Raw genomic sequence first — 23173 nt, forward strand, 5'->3', positions numbered from 1 at the left:
AAGTTACATGATCATCATCATTAGCTTCCTCACTAATTGGTGTAGTAGTCACAGGAACAGATTTTTGTGATGAACTACTTTCCAATAAGGGAGCAGGTACAGTTACCTCATCAAGTTCTACTTTGCTCCCAGTCACTTCTTTTGAGAGAAACTCCTTCTTTAGAAAGGATCCATTCTCAGCAATGAATTACTTGCCTTCGGATTTGTGATAGAAGGTGTACCCAACATTTTCTTTTGGGTATCCTATGAAGACGCACTTCTCCGATTTGGGTTTGAGCTTCAGGTTGAAACTTTTTCACATAAGCATTGCAACCTCAAACTTTAAGAAACGACAGCTTAGCTTTCTTACCAAACCATAGTTCATATGGTGTCGTCTCAACGGATTTAGATGGTGCCCTATTTAACGTGAATGTAGTTGTCTCTAATGCATAACCCTAAAACGATAGTGGTAAACCGGTAAGAGACATCATAGATCGCACCATATCTAATAAAGTACGGTTACGACGTTCGGACACACCATTACACTGTGGTGTTCCAGGTGGCATGACTAGTGAAACTATTTCACATTGTCTTAACTGAAGGCCAAACTCGTAACTCAAATATTTTACTTCTGCGATCATATCGTAGAAATTTTTATTTTTGTTATGATGATTCTCCACTTCACTCTGAAATTCTTTGAACTTTTCAAATGTTTCAGACTTGTGTTTCATCAAGTAGATATACTCATATCTGCTCAAATCATCTGTGAAGATCAGAAAATAATGATACCTGCCGCGAGCCTCAATATTCATTGGACCACATACATCAGTATGTACGATTTCCAACAAATCTGTTGCTCGCTCCATTGTTCCGGAGAACGGAGTCTTAGTCATCTTGCCCATGAGGCATGGTTCGCAAGCATCAACTGATTCATAATCAAGTGATTCCAAAAGCCCATCAGCATGGATTTTCTTCATGCACTTTACACCAATATGACCTAAACGGCAGTGCCACAAATAAGTTGCACTATCATTATTAACTTTGTATATTTTTGCTTCAATATTATGAATACATGTATCACCACGATCAAGATCCAACAAACCATTTTCATTGGGTGTATGACCATAGAAGGTTTTATTCATGTAAACAGAACAACAATTATTCTCTAACTTACATGAATAACCGTATTGCAATAAACATGATCCAATCATATTCATGCTCAACGCAAACACTAAATAGCATTTATTTTAGGTCTAACACTAATCTTGAAAGTATAGGGAGTGTGTGATGATGATCATATCAATCTTGGAACCATTTCCAATACACATCGTCACTTCACCCTTAACTAGTCTCTGTTCATTCTGCAACTCCCGTTTCGAGTTACTATTCTTAGCAACTGAACCAGTATCAAATACCGAGGGATTGCTATAAACACTAGTAAAGTACACATCAATAACATGTATATCGAATATAGCTTTGTTCACTTTGCCATCCTTCTTATCCACCAAATACTTGGGGTAGTTCCGCTTCCAGTGACCAATCCCTTTGCAGTAGAAGCACTTAGTTTCAGGCTTAGGTCCAGACTTGGGTTACTTCTTGAGCAGCAACTTGCTTGCCATTCTTCTTGAAGTTCCCCTTTATTTCCTTTGTCCCTTTACTTGAAACTAGTGGTCTTGTTAAACATCAACACTTGGTGCTCTTTCTTGATTTCTACCTTCGTCGATTTCAGCATCGCGAATAGCTCGGAAATTACTTTCGTCATCCCTCGCATATTATAGTTCATCACGAAATTCTAGTAACTTGGTGATAGTGACTAGAGAATTATGTCAATTACTATCTTATCTGGAAGATTAACTCCCAGTTGATTCAAGCGATTGTAGTACCCAGATAATCTGAACACATGCTCACTGGTTGAGCTATTCTCCTCCATCTTGTAGGCAAAGTACTGTGAGAGGTCTCATACCTCTCGACACAGGCATGAGTATGAAATACCAATTTCAACTCTTGGAACATCTTATATGCTCCGTGGTGTTCAAAACATTTTTGAAATCCCGGTTCTAAGTCGTAAAGCATGGTGCACTTAACTATCAAGTAGTCATCATACCGAGCTTTTGTCAAAACGTTCATAATGTATGCATTTGCTCCTGCAATAGGTCTGTCACCTAGCGGTGCATCAAGGACATAATTCTTCTGTGCAGAAATGAGGATAAACCTCAGATCACGGATCCAATCTGCATTATTGCTACTAACATCTTTCAACTTAGTTTTCTCTAGGAACATATAAATAATAAATGGGGAGCAACATCGCGAGCTATTGATCTACAACATAGATATGCTAATACTACCAGGACTAAGTTCATGATAAATTAAAGTTCAGTTAATCAAATTATTAAAGAACTCCCACTTAGATAGACATCCCTCTAATCCTCTAAGTGATCACGTGATCCATATCAACTAAACCATGTCCGATCATCACGTGAGATGGAGTAGTTTCAATGGTGAACATCACTATGTTGATCATATCTACTATATGATTCACGCTCGACCTTTCAGTCTCCGTGTTCCGAGGCCATATCTGTTATATGCTAGGCTCATCAAGTTTAACCTAAGTATTCCACGTGTGCAACTGTTTTGCACCCGTTGTATTTGAATGTAGAGCCTATCACACCCGATCATCACATGGTGTCTCAGCACGAAGAACTTTCGCAACGGTGCATACTCAGGGAGAACACTTATACCTTGATAATTTAGTGAGAGATCATCTTATAATGCTACCATCAATCAAAGCAAGATAAGATGCATAAAAAGATAAACATCACATGCAATCAATATAAGTGATATGATATGGCCATCATCATCTTGTGCTTGTGATCTCCATCTTCGAAGCACCATCATGATCACCATCGTCACCGGTGTGACACCTTTATCTCCATCGTAGCATCGTTGTCGTATCGCCAACTTATGCTTCTACGACTATCGCTATCGCTTAGTGACAAAGTAAAGCATTACAGGGCATTTACATTCCATACAATAAAGCGACAACCATATGGCTCCTGCCAGTTGCCGATAACTCGGTTACAAAACATGATCATCTCATATAATAAAATTTAGCATCATGCCTTGACCATATCACATCACAACATGCCCTGCAAAAACAAGTTAGACGTCCTCTACTTTGTTGTTGCAAGTTTTACATAGCTGCTACAGGCCGAGCAAGAACCGTTTTTACCTACACATCAAAACCACAACGATAGTTAGTCAAATTAGTGTTGTTTTAACCTTCTAAAGGACCGGGCGTAGCCACACTCGGTTCAACTAAAGTTGGAGAAACTGACACCCGCCAGCCACCTGTGTGCAAAGCACGTCGGTAGAACCAGTCTCGCGTAAGCGTACGCGTAATGTTGGTCCGGGCCGCTTCATCCAACAATACCACCTAACCAAAGTATGACATGCTAGTAAGAAGTATGACTTATATCGCACACAACTCACTTGTGTTCTACTCGTGCATAACATCTACGCATAAAACCTGGCTCTGATGCCACTATTGGGGAACGTAGTAATTTTAAAAAAATCCTATGCACACACAGGATCATGGTGATGCATAGCAACAAGAGGGGAGAGTGTTGTCTACGTACCCTCGCAGACCAAAAGCGGAAGCGTTATATCAACACGGTTGATGTAGTCGTGCGTCTTCACGATCCGAACGATCCAAGTACTGAAAGCACGGCACCTCCGAGTTCTGCACACGTTTGGCTCGGTGACGTCCTCGCCTTCTCAATCCAGCAAGAGGGGCGAAGTAGTAGATGAGTTCCGGCAGCATGACGGCGTGGTGATGGTGTTGGTGAAGAACAATCTCCGCAGGGCTTCGCCTAAGCACTACGAAAACTATGACGGAGGATAAACTAGAGGGGACAGGGTTACCTGCACACGGCTTGGTGTTTCTTGATGTGTCTTGGGTGCTAGCCCTACCTCTCTATTTATATGTTGAGCCTTGGGGTCGAAACTTGGAGTAAAAGCCTCCACAAAGTCAGTTTCATCCGAAAGGCAAGAGTCCTTCTCAGACTCCAGGGCCAGACGCCAGGGACGCCAGGGACCCTGGCGTCTGGCCCCTGGACTCCGCAAAACTTCCTTTTGCGCTTTCCAAAAACCTTGTGGGCTTCCCGCTTTGGCTCAAATAAAGTATTCTCGTACCCAAATATTTCGGGAAACATCCGGAACCCCTTCCGGTGAATTTCAGAACCCTTCTGGAGTCCAAACACTATTATCCCATATATCAATCTTTATCTCCGGACCATTCCGGAGTTCCTCATCATGTCCGTGATCTTATCCGGAACTCCGAACAACATTCGGTCACCAACATACATAACTCATAGTACTATATCGTCAGCGAACGTTAAGCGTGCGGACCCTACGGGTTCGAGAACTATGTAGACATGAACGAGACACCTCTCTGGTCAATAACCAATAGCAGGACCTGGATGCCCATATTGGCTCCTACATATTCTACGAAGATCTTTATCGGTCAGACCGCATAACAACATATGTTGTTCCCTTTGTCATCGGTATGTTACTTGCCCGAGATTCGATCGTCGGTATCTCAATACCTAGTTCAATCTCGTTACCGGCAAGTCTCTTTACTCATTCCGTAGTACATCATCCCGCAATTAACTCATTAGTTGCAATGCTTGCAAGGCTTATAGTGATGTGCATTACCGAGTGGGCCCAGAGATACCTCTCCGACAATTGGAGTGACAAATCCTAATCTCGAAATACGCCAGCCCAACAAGTACCTTCGAAGACACCTATAGAGCACCTTTATAATCACCCAGTTACGTTGTGACGTTTGGTGGCACACAAAGTGTTCCTCCGGTAAACGGGAGTTGCATAATCTCATAGTCATAGGAACATGTATAAGTCATGAAGAAAGCAATAACAACAAACTAAACGATCAAGTGCTAAGCTAACGGAATGGGTCAAGTCAATCACATCATTCTTCTAATGATGTGATCTCGTTAATCAAATGACAACTCATGTCTTTGGTTAGGAAATTTAACCATCTTTGATTAACGAGCTAGTCAAGTAGAGGCATACTAGTGACACTCTGTTTGTCTATGTATTCACACATGTATTATGTTTCCGGTTAATACAACTCTAGCATGAATAATAAACATTTATCATGAAATAAGAAAATAGATAATAACTTTATTATTGCCTCTAGGACATATTTCCTTCACCTGCATGCTGCAGCTAGATGGGTAGATTAATTCCTCTTGCCTTCACAAAACCAAACAGTGATGCATGATTGATCGCTTTGCTAACTACTAACATCTTTGCGTTGTCAAGTGTCCCAAGATGGAGAATAAGTATACCGAGAATGGCGATGTTTAGGAGGAAAACCTGAGCCTCAAGATTAAGAAAGAAGCAAAAAAGATCAAGCATGAAGGAAAAGCAGAGGGAGAACCTGATGTCGTTGCCGCTGGCTTATTGGTACATGCCTGCCTCTAACAATGGTGTGGCGTGGTCTTTCTTAATTTTTTATTTCTATTGTTTGATGTGTACTATCTATTGTTTTCCGTGCATTGTTGTTGAAGCAAAGTTGAAGTCCAAGCTATCGGCAACTAATACAGTAATGTTCAAGCTTAGCAATAATATCAGGCTATGCACCTTACGTATGATGGCCAACAATGGGCCTGAATATGATGCCATAGCCAGTGCCATGTTGGTAGGTTCACTACGAAGCAGTGTAGCACATAAATTGTGGTAAACATGATTTGGCACTAACTTGTTGCTTTTCACCGATTACAAAAATAATCTTTTGAAGGGTATTTCACGCGAAGCGAAAAAGGCACGCATGTATCTGTATTTAAAAGACTATAGAACAGCAGTAGAAAAAGGGCTATAGAACATTTGCGAAGTTTCAAGTTTGTTATTATATTTGGAAGTGTACGCTAGGCTTTCTGAAATACCGTTAACAGTGATGTGGATGCCTTGGAAAAGCCTACAAGCTATGATCAGAATTATCATCTTTCTTTTTCGTGTTGTATGCATATTGTTTGGTCAGAAGTTTGATTTCATTGTATACTACGCCCTCCGTTCCAAATTAAGCGTCGTGGTTTTAGTTCAAATTTGAACTAAAACCACGACGAGTAACTTGGAACGGAGGGAGTACGATGCTAGGGTGTTAAACCGTGATGAAGTTGCTGCGGAGAATGGGAAGAACAAAAAAAGGAAGGCTCTTGAGGGCCCTACGAACGAGAAGACACCTTGGGAAAAGGTGATCAACACTTCCTCCCCCAACGGAATCGACTTCATGGCAGCCGCAGAATCCCCGTCTCAGCTAAAAAGGAACAGAAAACTTTTTTGTCACTAACAATCGTATTGGCTATCAGTTTCAGAACCTTATGATTTGTTCATGGCTTGTGCTGTTCGTCCATAAAGCCGTCCATCAACGCCAAAGTCTTTTTTACCAGCAGCAGTATGTAACGGTAAAGGATCTACCTTTCATTCGCATCAAGATTCATGCATTTTTTACTCATCTGCAAATTTAACGCATATCATTGGGTCCCATCACCTGTTTTGTGGCGGAGTAAAGGGCGCATCATGCAGGCATGGCTCTGAGTTGGGCAATACTGAAACTGAGTACTAAAATTAGGCGGTACAGAAACTGGTTGAATATGAAATTGAAATTGACGTGAGATTGAAAATGTGAAATTAAAAGGCATAATGTGAGACTGAAACATGAAATTGAAATTAAAATTTTCAGACCAAACCAGTTTCAATGCCACGTCCATTTCAATAAATGTGAGACCAAAATATGAAATTTAAATGCAACAATTATATATAATGCAAAAAAAGATCATGCATTTGAAAATTAGTTCCGTATTTCAAAGAAATGTTCACAAACTTGAAAAAAAAAGTTCATAAATTTGAGAAAGTTCATGGGTTTGAAAAATGTTCACAAATTTGAAGAAATTCACATAAAAAATAAAAAGAAACAAAGAAAATGAAAAGTCCCTAAGAAAAACCACCAAAACAAACAACCCAGCAGAAAAAAAAAGGAACCCAGAAGCTGCTAGAAGCTTCCCAAAACTGGAATGTATATATATATATACACTACTGTTGTATTACATGGGCTGTCCTGTTGGTACCAGCGCGCCATATACCAAATTGTCTATAATTAAGTGGCGCCTTGAGCGCCGAATAGGAATGGGCGTGGAAATGGTCCACCTACTGACCTCTGGGTACGTACAGAGTTCATCAAGCCTTTACTTGCAAACAAAAAGAAAAGAAAATAGGTTCATCCAGCCCCAGCTGTTGTGACAGTGAGTGAGTGAGGGCTTTTATAGAGGTAAGTAGGCTTACAGCTTAGAGCAACTCTGGTGCCCATTTCAGAAAAATCGGTTATGTTATTCGGAAAATGATTTTAGCAGGACGACGGACGCTGAGGCAAAATAGATCCTTCAAACATATACCACATATTAAAATTCACAGTTCACGCCACCTAAAACATCACCGAAGTCCATCATACATAAAACATAACCTGAGTTCATACTTAAAACATAGTTCGGACTTAAGCAACAACGGAGTTCATAATGAAACAACTTTCACACTAGCATAAAACGGAGATTAAACTAGATCTACTTGTCACCGGACTTGCCATCACCGGACTCGCCGACGCTGAGGTGGTGCTCCATCATGGAGTTGGAGAGCAGGAAGGTGAGTTGGTACTCCTCCCTGAGTGTCGCGACCCGCGCCACTGCAACTTCGTCTCCGGGGGCGGCCGCCTCCTTCACCTCGAACCACGCGATCTCCGCCGCCCGGAGACGCTTCAGCGCAGGGGAGAAGAGGCGGTCCTATCGAAATGGGTCCATGCCCGTGCTCCGGTGCCACAGGCGCAGCGCGTGCGCGTCTGTTCCTTGTGCCACTCCTCCACTAATGGGTGGAGGGAGGAGCTCCCGACCTCAGCATCGTTGTGGCGCTTGCGAGGCGGCTTACTGCCGAGACCGCAGCGGCCGTCGAGCCCCCTCGGCCACCCCGACCTCCACCCGTGCACGACATCTCCTCTCGCTTCTGGTGGATCTACTCACTGCAAAACACTATCGGAGCTCGCTCGATTTGTCGCCGGAGTAGAAGAAAAGCAGCGGAAGAGGATATAGGAAAAGGTGAACGGATACCCTAAAATGACCCGGCGCCGGCATATATAGCGGATTTGGGGGCGGTTTACGGGCCTCCCGTAAATTTTTTATGGGCCGGGTCATTTTTATAGGACTTGGTCGTGCCATTTTCTTGGACCGTCTCGTAAATCTGCCCAAAAAAGCGACCCAGCAAGGTTTTATCTGCTAGAGTTGGTCTTAACCAATGAGTTTATTACACGGAATAAGCCAAGACTCTCCATTGAGGGAAAATACGAAGCAGAACCTGGACACCAACGCACCCTATATGCAAGAAAAAATAGTAATTCAAGGAATGTTCAAAATATCCCGAAACTTTTTTTTGTATCAACCATGATCAAATATTGTAGTCGTATAAAAAGATTCGTCAGAGAAAGACTTTTGTTGTATCCTGGGTCGAAGATTCGGCAAAAAAAACCACTATACACAAGTACTCTACATGCTATATTGTCGTCATAAAATTATCTTTTTTGCTCTGAAGTCAATAGGGTTCAAACTTTTTATGCGAGTACAATACCTGATCATATTTGATTCCAAAAAGATTTGATTTTTTAATTTTTTTTTGAATTACTAAATTTTTTGACGCCTATAGGGCGCCGGGAACCCGAAAGCACCGAGTTTCCGTCCCTCCACTGAGGCCTTTTCGTTTTGTTCGGACCGCTGCTATAAGAACGACACTATTTCGTATGTAGTAGCACTAGTACTAGTATTAACAGCACCAACTTATCGATCAAATTAAGGGGCGGCGGAAAAGTGCATGTCAACTTGGTTGTCTGCGTCAGTTTTCAATCAAAAGGAGGAACATGGTTGTCCACTTGGTTGTCCTCCTCACACATCACCCATCACCCCGCTTCTTCCTGAAGCGGAATTTGTGGTCACCGTGACGCACGAAATCAAGCATATCAGAGTATCACAGGGTGCTCGGATCCAAGTGACTATTTCTAGTCTGACTAAATATTGTCTCTTTTAGAGGCTAAAGTTTCAAGCATCCCTGACTAAAGAAAGGTTAGGACTAGTCTTGTGGCTAAAAAATTTTAGTCATAGGAAACCTATTAAAATATGTATTAGCCTTCTCTCTTCTCATTTAATTCCTCTCCTTCAACACATGCGAGTTCTGGATTGGAGGGTTTGGAGGATAATAAATGCTCAATAACTTGATTTGTCTCTTTAGTATTTGAATCCAAGCATGGGTGAGGCTAGCAAGTTTTAGTCCCACTACTTTTAGTCATGGGACTAAAATGTATCCAAGCACCCTCTCAGACGATGATGGGAATGGGATTAAGGGGTCGATGGTCCTGCTCCTAACCTTGCCCGCTGCTGAACGGATTAGCTCCTGATGATTGATCATAGCACCTCACCTTAGAGCAACTCCAATGGGGTGATCCATTTCATCCGCCCGCGTCCGTTTGGGTCGGCACGGACAAAAGTGGCGGCCCAACGCGCTGATCCAAATTCAAATCGTGTCCGTCCGGCGTCCGCACCGACCCATTTGCGGCCCAAAATTGCGCCTGAGATGCGTCGGCGCGGACGTGAAGCGGACGCGCCGCGCGTCTCCTCGCCGTCCGCCGCGTCCCCACCTGGCGGCCACCCAACCGCCACCGGTCGTCTTATTTATGACGACCACCGACAACAGGCCCACGCGTCAGCCAATGCGTGCGTCCTTTTTTAACCACGCGTGCGGCGGGGTCGGCCTCATCCACTTCTCCCGTCCACATCTGGCCCCCACCACTTCCTTTGCTTCCTCGCCGGAGACCGCAAACCCTAGCGCGCGTCATGGGCCTCTTCAGCAAAAGCAATGGCAAGGGAAAGGGCACCTCCGGCGCCTCGTCATCCCGTGCTCCCCCTCCCCCTCCTCCTCCACCGCCGGCGCGTTTCCGCCCTGGACGCCGGCGCCTGCACATCCCGATGCACCAAGCGCAGTGGCACTGGGAGTACAGGCAGCCCCTCCCCTATCCCGTGCTCTTTTAATGTTTTTATTTAATGTTTATTAGATGTAGGTGGACTTTGGCCGGCGTTTGACCGGCCACTTTTATGTTTAATTATGTTTATTTTCATGCAACTTGTTTTTTTGTCACGCCGCCACATTAGGTCGGCCTCCCCGTTGGACGGTCAAGCCGACCCATTTTAAAATACAGATGCCGGCGTCCACCCGACCGACCCAAACGGACAAAAAACAGACAAAACACGCATCCGTTTGGGTCGCCTTGTTGGAGTTGCTCTTATAATATCATTCAGCATATTGCAGACACGATTTCCGCTCGACGATTCGCCCACCCTGCGGTGTGACCACAAAACGTCGCTTGCGCACACTTCAGCCAAGTCAGTATACTGTGCCACCGTACCGGTCTTGATCGGTGCTGCGTGCGTGCGGAAGGTTGGCTCGGGCAGCATCCACGTATGTTTTTTTCTCCTTCTTTTTCTTGCGTAAAGCATCCACTATAACCCGTTAGACACGTTCGAACAATCGAGTTCCGAAAGTTACAACCCAACTTTTCTTTTCCTGAATATAAGAACATCTATACTCCGACCTCTTAAACACGTCACATACGTCCGGTCATTGACTAGTCAAAAAACCTGACTTAATCGGGGCTCTTAAACCGTGGATAAACGTCCTAACTGACCAGTACCCCTCATATTTAGCCTAAATATAAGATAGATATGAGGCAGGCCGGTCGCACCCGGACGCGTCCACCATGTCAGCCTGGCCTACCGCTAGCCCACCTCGGCCCCACAAAATTCCCCTCCGAAGCAAACCCTAGCTCCCTTCACTCCACTCCGCTCCGCTCCCGACGCTCCTCTTTCCCTAATCCGTCCAATCCCCGGCGCCAACGAGCATGTCAAGCACCGGCAGCTACTCCGGCAGCAGCTCCGAAGACGAGGACGAGATGGAGCTTCATATCGCACTCGAGCACTCGCGGGTCGATACGAGCGGCGGCTCCGGGTCCGGTGTGACGCCTCCTGTCGCCCGTTGCCACAGCGCTGACACCAAAGTTGGCTCTTCCGGCCTCCGCTCCGCGCAGGCAGCGGTGGGTTCTAGTGCCCGCTCAGCCGGCGCCGCGGATGCGGACTCCGGAGTCGGTGGCACGTGCCGCCCGCCGCGAGAGACAGAGGGTAAGGGAGATGGGGGCGGGTTCGACGCGGCTGCGCAGTCCGCGCGCTGACGATGCATGATGCTGGTGCCCGACGAGGAGGAGTGTCTCCTCCAGTGGGTGTGCCGTCGGTCACTTACCAAGGCGGAGACGGTCGCCCGGCGGCTCCGAAGGATCAACGCCAAGCAACTTCGGCTCGGCATTGAGCAATCGGAGCGGGAGACGGCGGCGAAGGCGGCGAGGGTGGCCAAGCGCAAGCGCAAGCAAGACCGCATCGTCCGACGCTTGCAAAGCTACATCGTCATCTCCGATTCCTCCTCCTCTGACGGGTCCGACTCCGACGGCTCCAACGTCGACCCACCTCCTGCTGCGGACAGCGCCGGCCACCGAAAGGACAAAGAGCCGGCGAGGAAGTGGTGAAGCCCGCCCTCTGCTTCTATATAATCTAGTTATAGTATGTAGTTACAATGTGGCAGATCGTTAAACTGTGTGAACTATGCTCGTTTGGTGATCTTGGTTATGCCCGTTCGGTACTGGTTTGTACGTCTGTTCCTCGTCGATTTTGATTGTTTGGTGATGTACGTACTACATTGCATGAATTTGTATGGATATAAGATGCCGGATATGAGATACGCGGGTGTGGAAATGCGAATTTAGGAAGTGTCCGGTCAGTGTCCGCGGATGCGACCGGACACGTCCACGGGCGTTTGAGGGGACAGATTTGCAAAATCTGGCTGTAGATGCTCTAACGAAAAGAGAACTCTCGCCCATTTTCAGGGTCCCTGCCCTCTGAAAAGTATTGGGTGCTCCCACCCTTGGGTACTCCCGGTGCTCTCGCGTCAAAAAACATTTTTTAACGTTTTAAAAAATCAGAAAAAAATGAATGTCCACAAGGAATGTGACTACGATCCCTAAAAATTTCAGGTCCAAACTCGAAACATGCATTGAGAAACAAAATGTGAAATCTAGCATGAATAATGTAAAAAAACAAAAGCAAGATTGATACTATTCATATTTGGATTTGTTTTTTCGCTTTTCAATGTGCATTTCGAGTTTGAAGCTGTGGTGACACTCTTGTGAACATTCAGATATTTTTCTGGAACTTTTTGAAACATTTGAAACTGTTTTATTGACATTGGAGCACCAGCACCCGATACTTTCCACATGGTACCGAACCCCCAACCTCCATCCCTCACGTACGCTGCTGGCTGGGTCAAAAAGGGCAGGAAAAAAGAAGACGGCCATCCATCCATGCATGCACAGGCCATGATTGAGCGAGCGCCTCATGATGCGCAAGCCCCCAAACCACGCTCGATGTCATGGACCACGGCGGGATTCCGCCGGAAAGAAAACTGTCTCCGAGACGAACTTTCCTCCACGCGGACCGCCGTTGCCGCTCCGGCTGATGATCACCACCACCACCGCATGATTGTTTTCCGCAGAACATTTCCACGGGGACGCCGGCCGAACATGGGGGAAGAAGGGAGCCGTGCCGGCCCCTGGCGCCCGGCAGAGGCGGAGGCGTGCCATGGAGGGAGGAAGATGGTGCGGCAGGCGTGGCCTCCACGCCGGCCCGGCCCGAGCCATGCTGCTGATGACGGCCTGGATGGCGTGGTTGCAGGTGCGGCGATGCCAATGTGACCCGCCAACGGGAACCAACAAGGCTGTCGTCCTCGTGCGCGTGTCTGCCATTCCGCGCAGGGTCAGTGTTGTTGAGGACGTGTTATGGATATTAGTTTAGTCTAGTGCGACATGGGAATGTATGTGCGTACCTTGCTCAATCTATGCGGCGATGGCTACCGCTACATACTGTACAATACGTTGGGGTTGCTTTCGAAGAGAAATACTTTATGGTCTGGGAGGAGTCATGTGAGAAAAAGATATTTATGGACAGGGTAAATTCACTCATCAACTTTTCTCCGAGATTTTGGTTTTATACCTGAAGCTCCGATGGCCAGCAAGACCGTCCAGCGTGGGTCCGAGGTTTTCTTTTTTTATGGCGTGGAACTACTTTGGTTGTTTCTTTGTCCAGGATATATTCCTGAAGCTGAGGACGTAACTTACCCAAGCACTCATGTCTGGAATCTGGAATGCAGCATGCGGCCTTTTCTCATCCACAAATTTCCCATTTTCTGTTTTTTCTTGACAGAAACTTACAATCAATTAACAACCACTCATCGTAGTATAGAGAATACATAAAACAGAGTATTGTATTAAGTATGATAACGTGGAGTAGATGATATACTATCTTCACTCCGCGTTCAAAGCACAATTTTGGAATCACTTTTTTCTCCCTAGTGACAACAGCACAATACAATTTTTTGCCACTTTCTGTCATTGTGATAAATTACTTACAAGATACTCCCTCTGTTTCTAAATATAAGACCTTTTAGAGATTTCAATGCAAACTACATACAGATGTATATAAAGATATTTAGAGTGTAGATTCACTCATTTTGCTCCGTATTGAAATCTCTAAAAGGTCTTATATTTAGGAGCGGAAGCAGCATAAACCAACTATCATACACAACTCCCTCTTGAAGACCACCCATCAAACTTGGCCAAAGAACAAATATTATGCAGCAAACACACCAACGTATTACATCAGATGGATCACAATTATGTAGGGGCAACTCATGTGATCTTTGTATTGAGAAATAATGGAGAGAAAATCATGCAGTTACTGCTATGGACCCATAGTCCAAACAAAACTACTCACGGGCGATCATGGTGACCCTTCAAGTAAATGGAGATTACCGGAAAAGGCCTACACATTAGGTCGTCACAAACACATAGAGGTGTTGCAGCGGAAACAGAAAAGCTCCTTAATGGTTAGGGTTTCCAGAGTGGAAAAAACATAGGCGTCGAGGGGGTGGTGGAACGGAGCACCAGGGCGGCCACATGCCCCCACCCCCCGGCTGTGTGGTGGGGGTGCATGGGGCCAACCGGGCTCCCCTCCAGTGGGGCCCGAGATCTCAGGAAGCTTACCGACTCAAAACATCTTTGATTTTTCTGTGTTTTTTTGGAGCTTACACTTAATTTTCCAGCAAGTTTTGAAACATGCAGAAAATATCAACTGATACTAGACGGTAGACACCGAGTTAATAGGTTAGTCAAAAAAAAGATAAAAAATAATGCCAAAACTATGTCAAATGATATAAACATAACCTGAAACAATAGAAATATATTATATATACGTTTGAAACATATCAAGCAGCGACCCAGAGGTGGCGACGTTGAACGAGCAGGGGTCGACGTGACTGGAAGTGGTGGGAAGAAAGGGGCTCTACCCGACAAATATTATCTGCGTGTCAATATTGACCGCTCTGTCCAGATATTTGGAATGTGCCACTATCGAGCGTTGTAGGTGGCCCCACAGGTGGCTCACATCGCAGTAGCACAAATTGAAATTATGGCCTTAACGGCACGCCCCTACATTGATAGGGATGGCTGAAGAGTCAAGAGAGTCAGGCCACGCCACAACGCAGTACTGCCAGAGTGGTAGAATTGAAACTATAGCGTCAACTATGGGGCCCACATCGACCGGAAGGATCAATTGAGTCGCCTCCTTGCCGCAGTTGACGCGACAAAGCGGTTAGTCTCAAATGTGATGAAAACAACGAAAGTTGACGACAAACTAACGAGAACTGTCGGAGCGGCGTGGCATGGCATGGACCTTATTTCTTCACAAGCATTAATGGCACAAACCAAAACACACAAGTTTGAGTGACAAAATTCCAATGTGCAACTTCGGCAGTGGCATGGACCAACTTGTCCCTTTATTTTTTTAGCCAATGTTGTTCAACTCATGTGCAAGCAAAAACCCCAACCAAAATTACCACAATGCATAGTGACTTAAGGGTATGTTTTGGATTATGGCCGAAGTGTATTCTCCATTTCCTTTTGACAATAACCAAAAAAATATTCGTTGTTTGAGTGGGTGGCAAGTTTTTGGCATACCAATGCTCATTTAGCGGTATAGTTTATGTTTTAGTCAATGTTGTTCAACTCATGTTGAAGAAAAATCTCAACTAAAATTGGGGCTAGCCAAATTTTTGGTAGAGCAACCTTGTGTTCAAACCAAATTTACCCTAAAACCAAAACTGCGTCAATACACACATATGCATAACATCTCTTTTTGATCTTTGATCGGTACAAATCAATGCTAATGTCATACTACACCCCAGCGTGCACGAAATAATGACGCGTATATTTCTTCTCCTTTTCCACAAAAGAACGCCACCATGAGCAAAGAAAGTCGTGATGTGCCCAAACTACACCATAATCTGTTCATGACACTACGAAATCGGAACACAATAACTGCATGCAAAATCAAAGTAAGAATTGAGCGAAATCAATGCAATCTTTTCATTATGCTCGCCCACCAATCAGAAAACATGCGAATCTTCGCTATTGAATTGCATGCCAACATGCGACCGAGAAGAGTAGTTTTGGTGGAAGCAAAGAGCCCACATTGCTGGAGTTTAGGAGAGATTAATTCCATTTTAAGGTAAAAAATGGCAAGGTTTGAACTCTTTACATTGCCCCTTGATCTTGGCGCCAATGATTTCACGCCCGTCTTTCAAATACACAGGGAGTGCATCCACAGATGTCAGGGTGATATGTCGATATTTTTCATGGGTTGAAGCCATGAATCCCTAAAAAACCTTGACACTATCATTTTGACAATTTGACAGATTGGATCTCTGACCCCCTAAACCCCATGACACCTTTTCATTGCATCAACCGTTCATTGCATCCCAGAGGGAAAGTCTTCTTCCCAACACAAAGTGCCTTTTAGAGGCTTTTCACCATGTAACTTGCTCTGCAACCACCTCACCTCACCTCACCGGAGCAGCAACCCAACCTCACCTCAAGACCAGAGTGTGAGTCCCACAGTGGCGCACACTCCGTGCCGATGCATAGGATTCCCGATGGACAGCTGTGAGTTTTGGGGAGCCGTGACGAGTACCAGTACCTGCACACCTACTAGCAGTGGAATAAGTACTCAAAAGTAAACATAACAGAACACAAGCATAGTCATCATGATAAAATGAAGACAAGCACAGAGTACAAAAAGCGTAAGCACAGGATTACACAGGATGAAGACAAACAGACTGAAGAAAATGAACTGAGAAAATTGAGAAAGTCTTCAGTCAAAGTCTTCAAACACAGATATGAACAAATACTCAACACAGTTATGAGGAAATGAAAGAGTTGAGGGAATAGAACCAGTAAGCTTGGTGAAGACAATGATTTGGTAGACCAGTTCCAACTGCTGTCTCAGTTGTACGTCTGGTTGGAGCGGCTAAGTATTTAAAGTTTTAAACTCGAGGACACAGAGTCCCGGACACCCAGTCCTGAACACGCAGCTCAGGACACCAAGTCCTCACCGTATTCTCCTTGAACTAAGGTCACACAGACCTCGTCCAATCACTCGTGGTAAGTCTTCAGGTGACTTCCGAACCTTCACAAACTTGGTCACTCGGCGATCCACAATTCCTCTTGGATGCTCTAGACCATGACGCCTAACCGTCTGGAAGAATCACAGTTTTTAAAGGTAACAAGCGTCGGATCCACGCAGGATCAATCTCTTCAGTGATGCTCAATCACTTGGAGTTTGTAGGTGTTTGGGTTTCGGTTTTTCCTCACTTGATGATTTTCGCTCAAAGTCCTCAGAGGATGGGTTGCTCTCAAATGACAAGTGTCAGTTTCTCTCGGAGCAGCCAACCAGCTAGTGGTTGTAGGGGGCGGCTATTTATAGCCTAGGGAGCAATCCGACATGATAAGACATAAATGCCCTTCAATGATATGACCGTTAGGTGGATAGATATTTTGAGACAGCTGGCGCATCGAAATTTTGAGTAGCAAAATTCTCAGGGCTATCATGTTCCTCGCTGTGTAGGCAATCCGCACTGGCGAATTCCTAACTCCTCAGTCAGAACAAATTCCTCAGATACCAGAAGAACTTCGTCTCTGTCACTAAAGAATATGACTGGACTATATGAGATTTCCAGTGGCTTCACTCGAAGGGATTGGTAGGTGTAGGATTTTGAGTTGAACACAACATGAAATTTTTTCTTTAGTATTTTCTCGATCCCTTTTAACAGTGCGGTGTTTCCTATGACTCAAAAAAGAGAAAATGAAACTACGAAAACAAAAGTCTTCACGCTTCATGTTACTCGAATGAATACCAAGTGTTTAAGGTCATACTAATTTCTTCACTTTCAAAGTCTTCAGAAAGTCTTCAGAGATCCAAAGTCTCCAGTCGAAGAACTTCATTTTTAGGGATCGACTTTCTCCGTAAATATCAAACTCCTCATAGACTTATAGACCTGTGTACACTCACAAATGCATTAGTCCCTTAACCTATAAATCTTCAATACACCAAAATCACTAAGGGGCACTAGATGCACTTACATCGAGCGTTGTAGGTGGCCCCACAGGTGGCTCGCATCGCAGTAGCACAATTGAAATTATGGCCTCAACGGCACGCCCCTACATCTGTAGGGATAGCTGAAGAGTCAGGCCACACCACAGCGTAGTACTGCCAGAGTGGTAGAATTGAAACTATAGCATCAACTATGGGGCCCACATCGACCGGAAGGATCAATTGAGTCGCCTCCCCGCCGCAGTTGACGCGACAAAGCGCTTAGTCTCAAATGTGATGAAACAACGAAAGTTGACGGCAAACTAACGACAACTGTCGGAGCGCTGTGGCATGGCATGGACCTAATTTCTTCACAAACGTTAATGTCACAAACCAAAACACACAAGTTTGAGTGACAAAATTCGAATGTGCAACTTCAGCAGTGGCATGGACCAACTTGTCCTTTTATTTTTTAGCCAATGTTGTTCAACTCATGTGCAAGCAAAAAGCCCAACCAAAATTACCACAATGCATAGTGACTTAAGGGTATGTTTTGGATTATGGCCGAAGTGTATTATCCATTTCCTTTTGACAACAACCAAAAAAATATTCTTTGTTTCAGTGGATGGCAAGTTTTTGGCATACCAATGCTCCTTTAGCGGTTCTGGTTTATTTTTTAGTCAATGTTGTTCAACTCATGTTCAAGAAAAATCTCAACTAAAATTGGGGCTAGCCAAATTTTTGGTAGAGCAACCTTGTGCGTAAACCAAATTTATGCTACAGCCAAAAATGTGTGGAGACACACATATGTGTAACACCTCTTTTTGATCTTTGATCGGTACAAATCATTGCTAATGTCACGAAATAAAGACGTGTATATTTCTTCCCCCTTCCCACAAAAGAACGCCACCATGAGCAAAGAAAGTCGTGATGTGCCCAAAGTACACCATAATCTGTTCATGACACTACGGAATCGGAGCGCAATAACTGCATGCAAAAATCAGAGAGTAAGAATTGAGCGAAATCAATGCAATCTTTTCATTTGCTTGCCCACCAATCAGAAAACAGGCGGATCTTCGCTATTGAATTGCATGCCGACATGTGACCGAGAAGAGTAGTTTTGGTGGAAGTGAGGAGCCCACGTTACTGGGGTTAGGAGAGATTAATTCAATTTGAAGGTAAAAAAAAATGGCAAGGTTTGAACTCTTTTCATTGCTCCTTGATCTTGGCGCCGAGGATTTCACGCCCGTCTTCCAAATACACAGGGAGTGCATCCATAGATGTCGGGGTGATATGTCGATATTTCTGATGGGTTGAAGCCATGAACCCCTAAAAAAAACCTTGACACTATCATTTTGACAATTTGACAGATTGGATCTCTGATCCCCCTAAACCCCCATGACACCTTTTCATTCCATCAACCGTCCATTGCATCCCAGAGGGAAAGTCTTCCTCCCAACACAAAGTGCCTTTTAGGGTCTCTTCACCGTGTAACTTGCCCTGCAACCACCTCACCTCACCTCACCTCACCTCACCGGAGCAGCAGCCCAACCTCACCCCAAGACCAGAGCGTGAGTCCCACAGCGGCGCACACTCCGTGCCGATGCATAGGATTCCCGTTGGGCAGCTGTGGGTTTTGGGGAGCCGCGACGAGTACCAGTACCTGCACACCTTGAAAGGTGAAAACTCAACGAGAGGAAAAAAGAGCGCCCCACAAAGGCCGTCCCCACCCGCTTAAAAAACCCCGTCCCCGTTCATTTTTTTTATTTCTCCAAGGCCCCTTTTGTTATCCTCTCCCTAATACAAACCCACGCCCGAACACACGGGATTCACAGGAGCTGCAGCGGAGAGACAGAGAGAGAAGAGCTAGAGAGGGAGGGAGCGGAGGGAGAAGCTCTCCGTGGAGAAACCCAGAGCTTAGAGGAGGAAGGCGAGCGAGGGGGGCTCCGTAATCTGGAGCTCTTGGGGGGAAGGGAGGAAGGAAGGAGCTGGGGATCCAACGGAGGCGGAAATGAGGGAAACGGAGCGTCCCCGATCCGTCCTTGAGCCGATTTTCTTGATTCTCTGAGCCGCGGAAGCGGGGAAGCTCTGGATCTCGAGGCCGCCCGAGCGTGAATCCTCGGTTTCTCCGGCGCCTCGTTGCCGCATTGCCTCCTCCCCAGATCCGGGCCGCCGGGCGAGGAAACGCCGGATCCTCGCCCTCGCCGTCTCCTCAAATTCCAGCTTCTTTGGGTCTCTCCGGAGCCGCGTGCTTCAGATCTTTCTCAAAAAAAATGCCCATTTGTTTAGCTGGGGTGGATGCGTGAGTGGCGGCGACTACTTTATGAGCTGTCTCCTGCCATTTTTGGAGTAGATTCGCCCGCAATGGCGGATCTTGCCATGGCGCAGTAAGGGGGCCGGCCTCTTTCCGCGAGAGCGACAGCAGCTGCCCCGTAAGTCGCAATGTCTTTGAAGAGCATCGTGCGGGAGCTCAAGGAGATGAGGGACGGCATCGGGAGCATGTCCAGGCGCGGCGGCGTCACCGACGGGCGCGCCGGCCACGGCCACGGCCGCGGGGGGTCGCGGCATTCTTGGCCCAGCCTGTGGCCGGAGCCCCAGCCGCAGCCGCCGCGGCCGGGCCAGGAGCCGCAGCAGCAGGGGCAGTGGGCGAACCTGCCGCCGGAGCTGCTCATCGACGTGATACAGAGGGTGGAGGCCAGCGAGGTGGCCTGGCCGGCGCGGCGCCACGTCGTTGCCTGCGCCGCCGTCTGCCGGTCGTGGCGCGAGGTCACCAAGGATGTGGTGAAGACCCTCGAGGAGTGCAGCAGGATCACCTTCCCCATCTCCCTAAAGCAGGTATCTCCCGTCTCCCCATGATCTGTTTGCTCATCATGGTGTGAGTTTGGATGCTTGACTCGGTGATTTGTCGCAGCCGGGGCCTCGTGATTCTCCGGTGCAGTGCTTTGTGAGGAGGGACAGGGCGACGTCCACCTATCTCCTCTACTTGGGGCTCAGCCCATGTAAGTCGATCTTGCCTGATTGCTTGAACACATGGTTTCGAATTCCTTCTTTGTTCTGTTACCATTGCATCAAGATGTATAATGTATTGCTTCATACTTTTCCTTGTGAGTTAGTATGACTGGCCCATGCAAGGCGAGTCGATGCACGATTTATTCTATTTAGTGGAATCTGTATCCGCTAATGCCTTAATGGGATGGCACCGAAGATAAATGGTTCAGTTTGTATCATAGAGTTTGTACTACATTCCTTTAAGAAGAATCGGCAGAATAATAAACAACAATTAATCTAAGGGTTTTCCCACTACTGCAAAAGCTTTATTCATTGCTAGTCCTGAACTCCAAATTGAGAAGGAAGCTAACTGTTACTGGTTAACATCATTTCGAACACTGTAATCAGTTAAGTGAGGGTATACCATAGTAAAACTCCCTTCTTGCTGCATCAAATTGGACCTGGGTTACTCATTCTTAGCAAGTGTAGCAGGAGAAGAAGCTGAACTCAACCGTTGATGCGGTGCATTAATTTTTACCAGAATAAGCTAGGCATCGTGTGCAGTCCACAGCAAACCTTTTTTAGGTCCTGGGCTACTCATTCTTAGCAAGTGTAGTGTAGCAGGAGCAGAAGCTGAACTCAACCGTTGATGCGGTGCATTAATTTTTACCAGAATAAGCTAGATATCTTGTGCAGTCCACAGCAAACCCTTTTTAGGGTTAGTCCACGTCAAGCTTGGTAGGCAGTGGAGCAGGGTGCATCCAGAAAAATAACCTGCACCACGTCCTATTTAAGATTAGTTCATTTACAGAGATTTAGTCAGACACACAAATCTACCAAAGTTCAAATATGCCCAACAATGTCACTGACTAGTGTTGTGTATGCAATGCAGCTCTGCATGGGGAAAATGACAAGCTTTTGCTTGCGGCCCGCAAGATCAGACGTGCAGCCAGAACTTCTTTTGTGATATCACTCATCTCTGATGATTTTTCTCATTCCAGCAGCACCTATGTTGGCAAACTGAAGTAAGCTTACTATTTTGTTGGCTAAGTAATATGATTACTTTACTGTGCCATTTTAATCATACTATATTCTCCTGAATCAGACCAAACTTCCTTGGCACAAAGTTCACAATATTTGATAGCCAACCTCCTTGTGATGCTGCGGTGTTGCCTAACAACAAGCCAAGCAAAAGGCACTCGAAGCAAGTATCACCAAGACTGCCACTAGGCAATTACAATGTTGCGACCGTCTCATATGAGCTCACTGTCCTGCGCAATCGAGGACCAAGGAGAATGCAGTGCACCATGCACTCGATACCAGCCGTGTGCATTCAGGAAGGTGGCAAGGCCCCGACCCCTACTGGCATGGTCCACTCACTCGACGAACAAGTGTCTACCTTATCAACTAGTGGCAAAGGAAAGGTACCAAACATCGAATTCTCGTCAACAAGCCTCAGCGCTGATTTATCCGGACCGATCTCCACCAGCGAAGCGCCTCTGCTTCTGAAGAATAAAGCTCCCCGCTGGCACGAGCAGCTGCAGTGCTGGTGCCTCAACTTCCGAGGGCGTGTCACCGTAGCATCGGTCAAGAACTTCCAGCTCGTTGCCTCGGTTGACCCCTCCCTGGGCGTCCCAGCGGCGGAGCAGGAAAAGGTGATCCTCCAGTTTGGGAAGATCGGGAAAGACATATTCACAATGGATTATAGATATCCGCTGTCGGCGTTCCAGGCCTTTGCAATCTGCCTGACTAGCTTCGACACGAAACCGGCCTGCGAATAGGCTCGGGCCAGCGGAGACGTGTTGCCTGCCCCCTTGGATGCTGTAAATTCTGATATCTTTTGCTTCGACTCTCGGGACGAATGCCCCTGGGGAGAGATGGTAGGTGGTAGATTGATGGTAGCTTTGCCGGATGAAGATGGGGGCAATGATATCCCCGTATCTTGGCAGACCCCCCAGGATGATTTGGGCCAACTGTTGTAAGCGACTGGTATGTATTATTGTTGTTGTTGTTGGAATGTTTAGCAGTGACATATCACTGCCTTTATGGACATTGTTGTTCATCTTCGCCTGCTCTCCCCAGAAATTCTTGAGTGTTTTTTCTCCTGCTAGCTACTGCGATTGGCGGCTGTCAGCATTCTCATGCCACCGCGTTTTCTAGGATCTGTGTCGAACTTGGGAGGGTTTGTGCTGAATCGGTCTGAGATCTTACTGCAAAACGTTGTAGTCAGAAACGTATGAAGACCTGAAAATCGATGCGTTCTTCAAGGGCAAAATATATTGTTTGAAATGCTACAAGTGTAAACTGATTACAGATTTAAAAGGACGTAACTTTTGATAAATACATTTTCGGTCAGAGGAAGTAGTGCCCATAATCTCAGCCTCCAATCATTTCTTTTTCTGTGGCATGTGTCCCACGCGTAGTTTGATTATAGTTCCCAGAAATTCCCTTTTTTTCAGGGTAAGTCCCCAGATATTCCGACTAGAGTAGATTATCTTGCATATCTGCTTCCCTGGACCTTGCATATCTGCATATCTTGATGATCTACGCTGCCTGAGGGCCAGAGAAGAATGTTT

The 23173-nt window shown here is 45.9% G+C and overlaps 1 protein-coding gene across 1 annotated transcript; it reads left to right on the forward strand.

The window, feature by feature from the left end:
• Positions 1 to 19371: 19371 nt before the first annotated feature.
• LOC119317581 (tubby-like F-box protein 5) lies at positions 19372 to 22664 on the forward strand. The gene is made up of 4 exons (XM_037592066.1): positions 19372 to 20444; positions 20521 to 20608; positions 21490 to 21622; positions 21703 to 22664. The coding sequence occupies exons 1-4, from the start codon at positions 20052 to 20054 to the stop codon at positions 22376 to 22378; spliced, it is 1290 nt and encodes a 429-aa protein (XP_037447963.1). The 5' UTR covers positions 19372 to 20051; the 3' UTR covers positions 22379 to 22664.
• Positions 22665 to 23173: the final 509 nt, after the last annotated feature.

The sequence above is a fragment of the Triticum dicoccoides genome, chromosome 6A (assembly GCF_002162155.2).
Source record: "Triticum dicoccoides isolate Atlit2015 ecotype Zavitan chromosome 6A, WEW_v2.0, whole genome shotgun sequence".
In the NCBI taxonomy this organism is placed as follows: Eukaryota; Viridiplantae; Streptophyta; class Magnoliopsida; order Poales; family Poaceae; genus Triticum; species Triticum dicoccoides.

Excerpts from the sequence above, each read along its gene's own strand:
- LOC119317581 (XM_037592066.1), top strand. The coding sequence starts at position 20,052 with ATGTCTTTGAAGAGCATCGTGCGGGAGCTCAAGGAGATGAGGGACGGC. Across the intron at positions 20,445-20,520 it reads TCCCCATCTCCCTAAAGCAG|CCGGGGCCTCGTGATTCTCC; the intron begins GTATCTCCCGTC and ends GATTTGTCGCAG. Across the intron at positions 21,623-21,702 it reads ACCTATGTTGGCAAACTGAA|ACCAAACTTCCTTGGCACAA; the intron begins GTAAGCTTACTA and ends CTCCTGAATCAG.